The sequence below is a fragment of the Gossypium hirsutum genome, chromosome A09 (assembly GCF_007990345.1).
Source record: "Gossypium hirsutum isolate 1008001.06 chromosome A09, Gossypium_hirsutum_v2.1, whole genome shotgun sequence".
NCBI classification, from domain to species: Eukaryota; Viridiplantae; Streptophyta; class Magnoliopsida; order Malvales; family Malvaceae; genus Gossypium; species Gossypium hirsutum.
Genome location: NC_053432.1, coordinates 81,662,839 through 81,675,771, shown reverse-complemented (window position 1 = coordinate 81,675,771; position 12,933 = coordinate 81,662,839). Strand labels below are relative to the sequence as shown.

General features: G+C 33.4%; 3 protein-coding genes across 3 annotated transcripts; 2 read left to right on the top strand and 1 right to left on the bottom strand.

Annotated features, from left to right (window-relative positions):
• Positions 1–3,837: 3,837 nt before the first annotated feature.
• Positions 3,838–5,260, top strand: LOC121206305 (endochitinase EP3). Its single transcript, XM_041077184.1, has 2 exons — positions 3,838–4,237; positions 4,825–5,260. Exons 1-2 carry the CDS (start codon positions 3,838–3,840, stop codon positions 5,229–5,231), a joined length of 807 nt encoding a protein of 268 aa, XP_040933118.1. The 3' UTR covers positions 5,232–5,260.
• A 2,096-nt stretch (positions 5,261–7,356) lies between these two features.
• Positions 7,357–9,209, top strand: LOC107957190 (endochitinase EP3). Its single transcript, XM_016892639.2, has 2 exons — positions 7,357–7,841; positions 8,697–9,209. Exons 1-2 carry the CDS (start codon positions 7,442–7,444, stop codon positions 9,101–9,103), a joined length of 807 nt encoding a protein of 268 aa, XP_016748128.2. The 5' UTR covers positions 7,357–7,441; the 3' UTR covers positions 9,104–9,209.
• Positions 9,210–11,605: 2,396 nt separating this feature from the next.
• On the bottom strand, positions 11,606–12,557 carry LOC107957189 (uncharacterized). Its single transcript, XM_016892638.2, has 3 exons — positions 12,167–12,557; positions 12,004–12,075; positions 11,606–11,895 (listed from the first exon to the last, which is right to left on the bottom strand). Exons 1-3 carry the CDS (start codon positions 12,332–12,334, stop codon positions 11,839–11,841), a joined length of 297 nt encoding a protein of 98 aa, XP_016748127.1. The 5' UTR covers positions 12,335–12,557; the 3' UTR covers positions 11,606–11,838.
• Positions 12,558–12,933: the final 376 nt, after the last annotated feature.

Here is a 12,933-nt window from a genome sequence, read left to right as displayed (position 1 = left end):
GGATGTACTTACCATATGTGTCCTAATAAGGACTGGTTTTCTAGTCTTAAAGAGCTAGAAGGTGGAATTGTTCTTATGGGCAATGATAGTGCTTGTAAGACAATGGGAGTGGGTACAGTCCAATTGAAGAATCACGACGGCTCAATCCAAGTCTTGACAGATGTTCGCTACGTACCTAGCCTGAAGAAAAATCTCATCTCATTAGGTGCCCTAGAATCTAAAGGGCTCACAATCACTTTGAGAGATGGATTACTAAAAGTAGTAGCTGGGCAACTGACAGTGATGAAAGGCACAAGAAGAAATAACTTGTATTTTTTAAATGGAAGTACAGTTATTGGATCAACATCAACAGTTTCTACAAAAGATGTAGATTCAGAGGCTACCAGATTATGGCATATGCGATTGGGACATGCTGGTGAAAAAGCTTTGCAGACATTGGTGAAGCAAGGCTTATTGAAAGGTGCAAATTCTTGCAAAATGGAATTCTGTGAACATTGTGTTCTGGGCAAGCAGAAGAGGGTAAAATTTGGTCCAGCAATTCACAATATGAAAGGAATTCTGGACTACGTTCACAGTGATATGTGGGGACCTACCAAAGTAGCTTCTTTGGGAGGTATGCACTATTTTGTTACTTTTGTTGATGATTATTCAAGAAAAGTATGGGTGTATCTAATGAAAAGAAAAAGTGAAGTTTTGGATGCATTTCTGAAATAGAAGAAGATGGTGGAGACTCAGACTGGTCGAAAGGTCAAACGACTTCAATCAGATAATGGTACTGAGTACAAAAACGATCCATTTCTACAAGTATGCCAAGATGAGGGCATTGTGCGACACTTCACTGTTCGGGATACACCACAGCAAAATGGGGTGGCAGAACGAATGAATCGAACTATACTGGAGAAAGTTCGATGTATGTTGTCCAATGCTGGATTGGGCAAAGAATTTTGGGCTGAGGCAGTTACATATGCGTGCCATCTAATTAACCATTTGCCATCAGCTGCAATAAATGGAAAAACTCCTATGGAGATGTGGACTGGTAAATCTGCTACTGATTATGATTCTTTGCATGTATTTGGTTCCACTGCATATTATCATGTAAAAGAATCTAAGTTAGACCCAAGAGCAAAGAAAGCATTATTCTTGGGTATAACTGATGGAGTAAAAGGATATCGTCTCTGGTGTCCTGATACAAGGAAGATTGTTTTCAATAGAGATGTGACTTTTGATGAATCAACCATGTTGAAGTACAAGGATTCACAAAAGGATGACAAAACCAGTAGTACTTTGCAGCAGGTGGAGCTTGAAAAGGTTAACGATGATCCAGCTAATATTGAAGGGACAAATGATGAAGAGGTTCCTACCCAAGAACCTCTACAGCAACAAGATTCAATTGCATATAGAAGGCCAAGAAGAGAGATTCGTAAGCCTGCTCACTTTGATGATATAGTGGCCTATGCACTTCCAATTACAGATGATGATGTTCCTTCTACTTACACAGAAGTAATAAGTAACCCTGATGGTGTAAAGTGGAAGCAAGCAATGAATGAAGAAATGCAGTCTCTTCATAAAAATAAGACCTGGGAGTTGGTGACACTACCCAAGGGAAAGAAGGCAATTGGATGCAAATGAGTATATGCAAAGAAGGAAGGATTTCCTGATAAAAATGAAATTCGATACAAGGCTAGATTAGTAGCAAAGGGTTACGCTCAGAAAGAAGGAATAGACTACAATGAAGTGTTTTCTCCAGTTGTGAAGCATTCGTCTATTCGGATTTTGCTAGCCTTGGTTGCGCAATATGATCTTGAACTAGTTCAGCTTGATGTGAAGACCGCGTTTTTACACGGTGATTTGGAAGAGGAAATCTATATGACTCGGCCAGATGGATTCAAGGTTGCTGGAAAAGAAAATTGGGTTTGCAAACTGACAAAGTCGCTTTATGGATTGAAGCAATCTCCGAGGCAGTGGTACAAGCGATTTGATCAGTTCATGAAAGGGCAAAGGTACACAAGAAGTAAATTTGATCATTGCATGTATTTTCAGAAGCTACAAGAAGGAACTTTCATATACTTGCTCTTATATGTTGATGATATGCTAATAGCATCTAAGAGCAAAGTTGAGATTGAAAGATTGAAAGATTGAAGACTCAACTCAATCTCGAGTTTGAGATGAAAGATCTAGGAGAAGCTAAAAAGATTCTCGACATGGAAATATGGAGAGATAGAGCTCATGATAGAGTTAGCTTGTCTCAGAAGCAGTATTTGAAAAAGGTACTACAGCAGTTTGGCATGAACGAGCAGACAAAACCTGTAAGTACCCCGTTGGCTTCTCATTTCAAGCTTTCTGCACAACTATCTCCTTCGACGAATACGGAACGAGAATACATGTTGCAAGTTCCGTATTCTAATGCAGTGGGTAGCTTGATGTATGCAATGGTGTGTACAAGACCCGACATTTCACAGGCAGTTAGTATAGTGAGCAGGTATATGCATAATCCTGGAAAAGGACATTGGCAAGCTGTGAAATGGATTCTACGGTATATTCAGAAGACCGTGGATGTTGGATTACTGTTCAAGCAGGATAATACACTTGGTAAAGGTGTTATTGGGTACGTTGATTCTGACTATGCCGGTGATTTGGACAAGCGAAGATCAACCACCGGTTATGTGTTTACACTTGCTGGAGGACCAATAAGTTGGAAGTCTACACTACAGTCTACAGTTGCATTGTCAACCACAGAAGCCGAGTACATGGCTGTAACAGAGGCTGTAAAGGAGGCTATTTGGTTACAAGGTATGGCTAAAACCTTGGGGTTGGTTCAGGAGCATATTAACGTGTATTGTGATAGTCAAAGTGCTATTCATTTAGCAAAGAATCAAGTCTATCATGCACGTACAAAACATATCGACGTACGATTCCATTTTGTGCGGGAAATTATTGAAGAGGGGAAAATTTGTCTTCAGAAGATCAAGACTGCAGATAATCCCGCAGATATGATGACCAAGGTGGTAACAGCAACCAAGTTCGAACATTGTTTGAACTTGATTAATATCCTGCAAGTTTAACAGTTGAAGAAGGCACTATCAAGTATTGTTATCAAAGGCAGAAAGAATTGTGTGAAGATAAGATTATCCTAATCAAATCTTCAAGGTGGAGATTATTGGAACCCACCCACATTGTTTGAAAAGTTAAAAAGGGTGGGCACCGAAAGTAGAAAGTAAGATTGGTTGGCAAGTTGGGTTAAAAGTTGGCATGGGATAATTGCAATTTTGGTCCCTAATTGTATAGGGACATTGCAAGTTGATCCTTAAACCTCAACTATAAATAGGCCTAACCATTTCTTACTTTCTTCATCCCACACTTGCCATTCTCTACTTAAGGCAATTGTTCTCTCTCCCTATTTGTAAACTTTCACTTGTATTTTTGGAGTGAAATATATTTGGTAGTGCCCGAGGACGTAGGCAAAATTTGCTGAACCTCGTTAAAATTCTAGTGTTCTTTATTTTTTGTTCTGCATATTTTGCAAGTGTCATTGTAGTGATTTATTGTGCTATTAAATTACGATAGAGGGATATTCTGGCTAGGAAAGATCTGGTATGTAAGCGATCCTCGTGATCCACCTCTCTTTCCTGGGAATTGAACTTAGTGTGATTTTTCAGTACAATAATTTTACTCTTTCACACGCTTCCGCGCAACAAATTGCAATTTTTTCATTCGTCATACGTTTAAAAACTCTATAAATATCAATTCATCTCACGCCATTATTCTCCATCCACACACTATTTTCCCTTCATTCTTCACTTCGAAAAAGAAAAAAAATTATTCATTTATTTTTCCAATATGAGGAAACGTTTACTAACCATTCTTCTAACAGCGATTTTTGCCGCCGGAGCAACGGCGGTAAAGGCTCAAAACTGTGGTTGTGCAGAAGGTTTATGTTGTAGCCGTTGGGGGTATTGCGGAACCGGCGATGACTATTGCGGCACAGGGTGTCAACAGGGTCCTTGTAATGCCACGCCAGCTTTGAACAATGTTTCGGTGGCGGATATTGTTACACCGGAGTTCTTTAATGGGATATTGGATGTTGCGGAAGAGACTTGTGAAGGGAAGAATTTTTACACGAGATCGGCGTTTCTTGAAGCATTGGGTCCTTATCCTCAGTTCGGAAGAATTGGAACTGTTGATGATTCTAATCGTGAAATTGCCGCTTTCTTTGCGCATGTAACGCACGAAACTGGACGTAATAAGCTCCTTCTCTCTTTATTTTATATTTTTCTTATAATTGAGTTTACATTGGAGGATTTAATACTTTGCATGCATGTAGGAACTGAAATTTTAAGACAATTGAGATTGATTTGAATTTCTCTCTAATTCAATCAAATTTCATTTTTAAAATTTGGTCTGGATTCCAGATAAGAATCAAGTCGACTATTGCATTAAGTTTTGGGGTTAATTAAGATCTTTCAAAAAGAATTTAGTGTTGAATGAAAATTTTTAGAAACATTAGAGTCTAATTAAAAAATTTTAAGGATTTAACTAAAATTTTTAAAACTTTTGTGAAACTTAAATAAAAATATTTTAAGATTTTAAATAGCATAATTACAAATTTCTAAATTCTTGAAGGGTAATTGCTCTTACATTCCGCCCTTAAGCTTTCTATTAGATTTGAATGATTTATCTGGTAAAATTTCAGAATATATTCTCAATTGAATTCAAGAACTAATTCAACTTTCTAAATCTTGAATAATTTACAAAGGATTTTTATCTACATGAGTGTATGCTTGTTTCATCATTATTTCCTAGTAATTAAGGAGCAAAATGATGCAGATTTTTGCTACATAAAAGAGATAAATGGCGCCTCTAGAGACTACTGTGATCAAAACAACGATCGATATCCATGCAACCCAAACAAAGGCTACTACGGCCGAAGACCGATCCAACTATCCTGGAATTTCAACTACGGACCAGCCGGCGAGAACATCGGGTTCGATGGACTAAACTCGCCTGAAACCGTCGCCACCGACCCAGTTATTTCCTTCAAGACTGCCATCTGGTATTGGGTCAACTTTGTTCAACCAGTTATAAGCCAAGGGTTCGGGGCAACCATTCGTGCCATTAATGGAGCTCTGGAGTGCGATGGTGCAAACCCAGCCACCGTTGAGCGACGGGTCGAGTACTATATCGATTATTGTAACCAGCTTGGTGTGGATCCAGGGCCTAATCTAAGATGCTAGATTTCACTTCGAATCTGTGTTGAGTACTTGCGAAACTAGTTTTTAGTTTGCTTACAATTTGGATGAAAGAAAAAAATGTTAATCTTATATGAATGGATTGCAGTTTAATTTAATAATACAGATAATTTGGTTTATCATACATGGTCTAGGTTTTATACAAGGTCGAGATGCGGATGTTCGGTAGAAATTTGATATCGATCGGTGGATGTAATAAGTGTTTGGCTGCTATGATCGTGATTCTCTTTTAGTTTTGTGTCATTAAGAAAGGAGGAGGTTTATTTTATTTTATTTTTTGGAAAATTCTTCAAAATATTTTCTTGATTTGGTGGAGGGCTCAAGTGCTTGAAGTTGAATAAAGAAATGACAAGTTCAAAATATCTCGTTGGATCGAATTGTGAGTGATACATGATTACTTACCAACGAGACGTGAGCATCCATCCTTGGTAGGATTTGAAATCATGCCCTTAAATGGCAACATGGATCAAGAATGCTACCACTTTATCAAATCATCATGTATGCATATGGTCTAATTTGACGATGGACTTTCACTCTTTTGATTCCAGTACATCTTCAAGCATCCACAAGTACTAAGGTTGTTCATAGAGTTAAGAGATAAAATCTCGATTAAAGATAATACCGACTCATTATAGGTTTATTAATTCCCAATGTATAATACTTCAAAGACTTCAATAAAAGTAGTCGGTCTCCCCTCAACAATTACAAAATATAACAATTATAATTATGATCATTTTTTTTTGAAGTTACAACAATCACAAATCACTACAAAAATTGCATTAAATAACTACAAAAATTGCATTAAATAACTCAACAACTAATTAAACTCAAACTAACTATAAATAGAAAAAATCTATGAGAAAATTCACAATTTACAATAAGGTGAGACTTTGAACTTCTTAAAAAAAATGTCAAAATTTTCAATCTTGTCATTGAGTCAAAGCTTCACTACTATTTTTTTTAAATGTTTGAAATAATTTTTAAAATTACATGATGTTTTGTTTATATGAAGAATTATATTTTAAACACATATAATTTTTATAAAAAATTAAATTTGAGTGTAATTACTTATATAATTATTCTAATTCTCACTTTCCTTTAAGAATTGAAAAGTGTAATACTCAATTTAGTTAGATTCACTAATTACAATATTAATTCCCTTGTATAATTACAAGTAATTACACCTAAATTTAATTATTAGGTGACTTTCTTAAACACTATATGATTTTTTATAATATCTTTATAGAATGTTTTTAAATTTGATATATATAATTGGTGTCTTAAAAATAAATTAAATATATATGAGATAAATGAACAGAATATTTTGACATAATAATTTTGGAGGGTTGAGTTTGACAATGGTAAACAGATATGACTTTTTTAAATAACAAACCTTCAGCACCAAATAATTCCATGGTTAGATAGCAAATAATTTTGACCACCAAATATAATATATATATATATATATATATATATAAGCCCTCGTCATTAATTGTGACGGTGAATCGACTTAACTCAATCTCTCCAAATATTTAATGGAAATGACTTTTCTACAAATATGTGTTTTTTTTTAATTTTTATTGTTTTAATTTGGCTTAAATATTAAAATAGCCTTAGTAAAATAATTAAAAATTAAAAAATTCTTCCACCAAAAAAAAAATTCTCTTTTTTTAAAGATTTTAAAATTATAAATTTGATTAAAATCTAACCATCATGCCTACACATATCCCTTTTAGCAATCAATATGATTGTGCTTATATTCTTTCTATAAAATGAATTTTGATATTATTTTATTACATATAGATTGTAAAAAAATTAATTAATTGAGTGCACGCATTATACATAAATTTAATTATTATGTAAACAAATTTAATGAACTTAAACAAGATTTCTGAGTCAAAGATGGATACTGGCGTTGAATAACTCAATAAAGTACTTTTTAGTAGTGTTAATCCTCAATTCCTCGTCGTATCATTCATATTAGCGAAAAGCATTGATACGCGCACAAAGTCAAAGTCAGACCACTTGCCCACGCCACGGCCCTTTCTGGAAACACTGCATCTCAAATGTTTGACTTTTCAGTTTTCAAACGCTGCCCATTTTAAAACGCTATAAATATCAGTCCATCCCACGCCATTATTCTCCATCCACACAGTATCACCCCTTCCATTCTTCACTTCGCCAAAGAACCCAATATGAGGAAAGGTTTACTTATCATTCTTCTGGCAGCGATTATTTCCGCCGGCGCAACGGCGGTAAGGGCTCAAAACTGTGGTTGTGCAGAAGGTTTATGTTGTAGCCGTTGGGGTTATTGCGGAACCGGCGATGATTATTGCGGCACAGGGTGTCAACAGGGTCCTTGTAATCCGCCGCCAGCTCTGAACAATGTTTCTGTGGCGGATATTGTTACACCGGAGTTCTTTAATGGGATATTGGATGTTGCGGAAGACAGTTGTGAAGGGAAGAATTTTTACACGAGATCGGCGTTTCTTGAAGCATTGGGTCCTTATCCTCAGTTCGGAAGGATTGGAACCGTTGATGATTCTAATCGTGAAATTGCAGCTTTCTTTGCGCATGTGACGCACGAAACTGGACGTAAGCTCCTTCTCTCTTTGTTTTTTTCTTCTTATGTTTGAGTTTACTTTGGAGGATTTAATGCTTTGCATGCATGTATGTATGAAGTGCTGTGTTGCCGTAGAGTCCAGACTAGTTAAGCTAACTTGTAAGAAGCTCCAGCTTCACTGGAAATTCAAGGCTCTAAACTCTACTTGAGTTGGATTGAATTTCATTTTTCAAATTTAATCCTGATTCAAGATGAAAACTAAGTTGTTTAAGCTTTTTAGTGGCGGAACATGTATGAAGGTTTGTGCTTAATTAATTTTTTTATTATAAATTTAAAAGTTTAATTAGGATTTTCATTTAAATATAGGGTCTAATTAATTTTTTAAATTGAGGAAATTAATGAGAATTTTCATACATTTTAAAGAGTTTAATTAAAATTTTTAAAACTTTTGTAGATTTTAATTAAAATATTTTAAAATTTTAAAATGTTGAAGTTGGATTAAATTAGTTACTCAATTATAAAGAATTAAATAAGACCAAATTGAAACAGAGTTAATAATTACGATTTAAAAAACATCATTTACTATTTAACAAAGTTATTTATGAAAGCTTCTTATGATTTTGCAAACAAATATTTTGTTTGAAGTTGAATAGTAAATGAAAAATAATTTTAATCTTATTTTTAAATAATAAATGTTAATTTTGTTTTAATTTAGCCGTATTTAATTTTTTTAACAATATATTAATTAAATTAATCTATTTAATAATAAATTAATTAATTTGATGAGGGACTTCCTATATACATTCACGTTTAAAAATTGACGAGCATAAGCTTGTTTCATGGTTGTTTCATAGTAATTAAGCAGCAAAATCATTTTGTGGATACAGATTTCTGCTACATAGAAGAGATAAACGGGGCCTCAAGAGACTACTGTGATGAAACCAACACACAATATCCATGCAACCCTAACAAAGGCTACTATGGCCGAGGACCAATCCAGCTATCCTGGAATTTCAACTACGGACCAGCTGGCGAGAGCATCGGTTTCGATGGACTAAACTCGCCTGAAACCGTCGCCACCGACCCAGTTATCTCCTTCAAGACCGCAGTCTGGTATTGGGTGAACTCTGTTCAACCAGTGATAAGCCAAGGGTTCGGGGCAACCATTCGTGCCATTAATGGAGCTCTGGAGTGCGATGGTGGAAACCCAGCCACCGTTGAGCGACGGGTCGAGTACTATATCGATTATTGTAACCAGCTTGGTGTGGATCCAGGGCCTAATCTAAGATGCTAGATTTCACTTTGAATCTGTGTTGAGTACTTAAAAACTAGTTTTAACTTTGGTTACTGTTGGATGACAAAAAATGTAATCTTATTAAACAGAATAATTTGGTTTATCATACATGGTCTAGGTTTTATACAAGGTCAAGATGTGGATGTTACTTATCGTGGAGTGAATTTTTAGTTTTGGGCCGGCCGCTCCCCCATTTTGTAATTCATAAAACTTTAAATTAATAATGGTACAATTAATACCTTAAAAATGATAAAAATTTAATTTAATACCTTAAAAATTATAAACTATTTAATTTAATCTTTTTTTGGTCACCGCATTGAAGGTGACAGCTTTTAAAATTGACATAATAGTAATTTTAACCCTCAACATTTATGAATTATGTCAATTTAGTCTTATTCTAAAAAAATAACCCTCAACGTTTACACATTGTGTAATTTGATCTCTTTTTTTTTAAAAGAAAAAAAGAGAAAGAGCAAAAGATAAAATTATTGTCTTGAATTTTTTTGGTGTTTCTATTTTTTTTGATATATTTTCAATCAAATTTAGTGGATAAATTTATTTTTTTAAGTTTTTAGGTGAAAGGGTTACAAAAAAAACTACAAAAAAGACCAAATTATACAATATTAAATGTTGAGGGTTAAAGTTACTAATATGCCAATTTTAAAAACTGTCACATTTAGCTAGATGGTTGCCAAAAAAGATAAAATTAAATAATTAGATGACTATTTTATAACTTTTCATAATTAGATAAATAGAAAATAAAAATTAAGTGACTACTATTGCAATTTACCCTAATACATATAATGCATATAACACGATGTTAAAAAGGGAATTATATAATCCTTCAAAACATTTCCATGGTTTTTTAAGGACATAGTGGATGGGCTAGAACCCATTATAGTTATTAAAATGTTTTAAATATCTTTGAATTTTTTTTGTTCATTATTATGAATTTTCACACTTAAAAAACCGTTAATTTTCAAGTGAAATTTTTTATGTAAAAACTTTGTTTTTGACATAAATTAAAAAATTTTAAATATCAATTACATTATAAATTCTTATTATATATCTCCTTAACCTTTAAATAGCCAGATCCCAGTGCAACAATATTAAAGATTTAATAAAGTATAAACTAAAAGTTAAAGAGTTGTAAATATAATGAAGTTGAAGAATCATTTTATGAATTTAGCCTTTTCATCGTTTCCTATTCCCAACAGGTACATGTCCCAAGAACATCATAAAATCAACCAAATTAGTATTATAGAAAAATCCTACAACGCTTAGCTTTCATAGTTTCACCCACTATCAAACGAGTAAGTGTTTCAAAAACATCCAATTTAGTTTTTTAATGGTTGAATTTTGCTGTTAGCCCCTCAACTTTAATTTAATCCCTATATTTTTAAAATTTTAATATGATAGTTAATAATTTCATTAAATTCTGTTAATGAAACAAGCGTCAGGACTAAATTACAAAATTCAAAATGTACAAAGTCTAAAATTGACCAATTTGAAACGTAAAAGTAAATTCTGACTTTTTTGTCCAAAGATTAAAAACACAGTTGTATGTTTCACAGTTCGTCTATATATGGATTTACTTGAGTTTTGAGTTCAACTACATAAACCATTCACTTTCAGTTTAACCATTTTTAGGCAAAATTTACATGGTTACTCAGCAAAACTGAGATGCTAATTCAAATCTTAGCATCTATTAATACATCTAAAATAAAACAAATAAATTCCTCTATCCACTGAGTGTCACATGAATATATGCCCCCCACAAATATACTCAACTTTTTTTTAAAGTTTTCTCATATATATCGATAATCATACCCTTAAACTCATCCCCAGATATGTATCAGATACGAAGACTGAACACAAGTACTTAAGAAAAAATGAAAAAATCCGAACAACAGCATGTATATCCACAACAATTTTAGCTATCACATCTTTGTTTTTACCTATATGCATAGTGCCCAAATGATTGCAGATGACATCAATTCTTAGTGGCACAACCACAAACCACCAATGTAAAATCACTGTCTAAATATATGCATACATTTCTATATAAAGTTGTACTTAATAATTGAATCATTAAGCATGCAGTAATGCATATTATTAGAGTTTAGTAATTGATTGTGTTAAATGAGAAAGATTGAGAATCTCAGGAAACATGCAATTGATGGTTGAAAAGTTAAAACCCTTCCCATAAATTGTAAGTGACAAAAAGCATTCGAACTATCCAAATCCGAATTCACCAAATCGAACATCTGAAGTTGAAAAAACCCGAACCCTAAATCTACCCATCAAAACACATAATAACCCAAACCAGATGCAAACTCAAAATAACATGATCGGAAAACAGCTGAATTCGACTCAATCAGGACAGAAAACACTCAGAATTCAATATGATCTGAGCTCAAAATGGCCCAACCCGCAATCACCCTTTCACCACACAAATCTCCCACACCCTAAAGAAAGGGCTATTGGAAAGAAGCCATGGGATGTATTAAGAAATTCTTATTGACTTATTTTGCAGATAATCACAGTACTTGTTCCAATTTGTAGCAAGGAACGGTAATGGATGTTAAAAGTGCCTCTAAGTACAGTGGATAATGAATTAGCTATCATGAGATTATCATAATTAATACTACACGATCAACATTCCATCCCGATTCACATAGCTTCAGGAAACTTATAAGAGAAAACCCAAACTTACAAAATAGTAATATCAGACATTATTCCTCTGTTTTACTATCAGTTTTCTTCTTGTTGCCGTATATCAATCCATTTTCCTGCCATCCATTCAGGAAAAAATTCGAAAAATAAGCTTTAATTTTAATGAATATTTGAAATAAAAGCAAAAAAAAAAAAGAAAGAAAGAAAGGCATTTAATCAAACACCTGGGGATCAGGGATTGGTTTTCGTTTCTCTATATAGCGATAAGGATCCGAAGCTGCAAGAGCTGCCCTTTCCTAATAAAATCAACAATAAATCCTTTGTTTAAAACGAGGAAAAAAAAGGAAAATTAAGTTGGATTTGGGTGAATAGATAGGGGGAAGAAACCTGTTGCTGTTTTTTGAGATCTTGAGAAGGTTTCACCCAAAGGAAATAAGCGAGAGTTCCAGCAACAACCCAAGAAGCTAAATTGGCACCTCCTCTAAGACCTCCCATTGAATTACCTATGAATGATCTCAAATTTCCCACTCCTCTGCTCCAACTGCTCCTCCCCATGCTTGTCCAAATTTGAAGATTGTTTCTGGTTTCCTTCTTTCTGTTCAATTGGGTTTTTTTTCTTAAATATGTTGAATGGGTTTAAAGTTTATATATACTGTAATAAAGAGTCATGAGTTGAAAAGTATAGGATGTGGCCTTCCTTAAAATAAGATACATATGTATATGTATAAACCCTAAGGTTTAGGATAAAAATCACATGTGATAGATATTTTAAAACCAGCTCTCGGTAGAGTTGGTAAAGGTTATAACTTATCATGGGATTATCCGACCTGATTCAAGTTGGGCTCAAATTTGTAAAAAAGAAAAATACTACTGTGTTTTATGGTTATGATTTTGTTATTATTTTGTTATATTGTATAATTATTGTTTTATTGTTAATTTTATTATTAGTTTAGAGGTATTTATTTGTTAAATTATATTTATTTTAATGTTATTTAAACATAATATATTTTTAATATATTTAATTTATTATATTTTTTAAATTTATTTTTATATAAAAATAATATTATAAAAAATTTAATACGGTTGGACTCGTGTTTTAGTATTTTTATTCAGTTCAGACTTAGATAAAATTTTAAACTTATTTTTTAAGTTAA

Bases quoted from the DNA above. Each gene is read 5' to 3' on its own strand.
- LOC107957190 (XM_016892639.2), top strand. From the start codon at position 7,442: ATGAGGAAAGGTTTACTTATCATTCTTCTGGCAGCGATTATTTCCGCC. The intron at 7,842-8,696 runs GTAAGCTCCTTC...TTGTGGATACAG, and splicing joins TGTGACGCACGAAACTGGAC to ATTTCTGCTACATAGAAGAG.
- LOC121206305 (XM_041077184.1), top strand. From the start codon at position 3,838: ATGAGGAAACGTTTACTAACCATTCTTCTAACAGCGATTTTTGCCGCC. The intron at 4,238-4,824 runs GTAATAAGCTCC...AAAATGATGCAG, and splicing joins TGTAACGCACGAAACTGGAC to ATTTTTGCTACATAAAAGAG.
- LOC107957189 (XM_016892638.2), bottom strand. From the start codon at position 12,334: ATGGGGAGGAGCAGTTGGAGCAGAGGAGTGGGAAATTTGAGATCATTC. The intron at 12,076-12,166 runs GTTTCTTCCCCC...TGATTTTATTAG, and splicing joins ATCTCAAAAAACAGCAACAG to GAAAGGGCAGCTCTTGCAGC. The intron at 11,896-12,003 runs GTGTTTGATTAA...AATGGATGGCAG, and splicing joins AACCAATCCCTGATCCCCAG to GAAAATGGATTGATATACGG.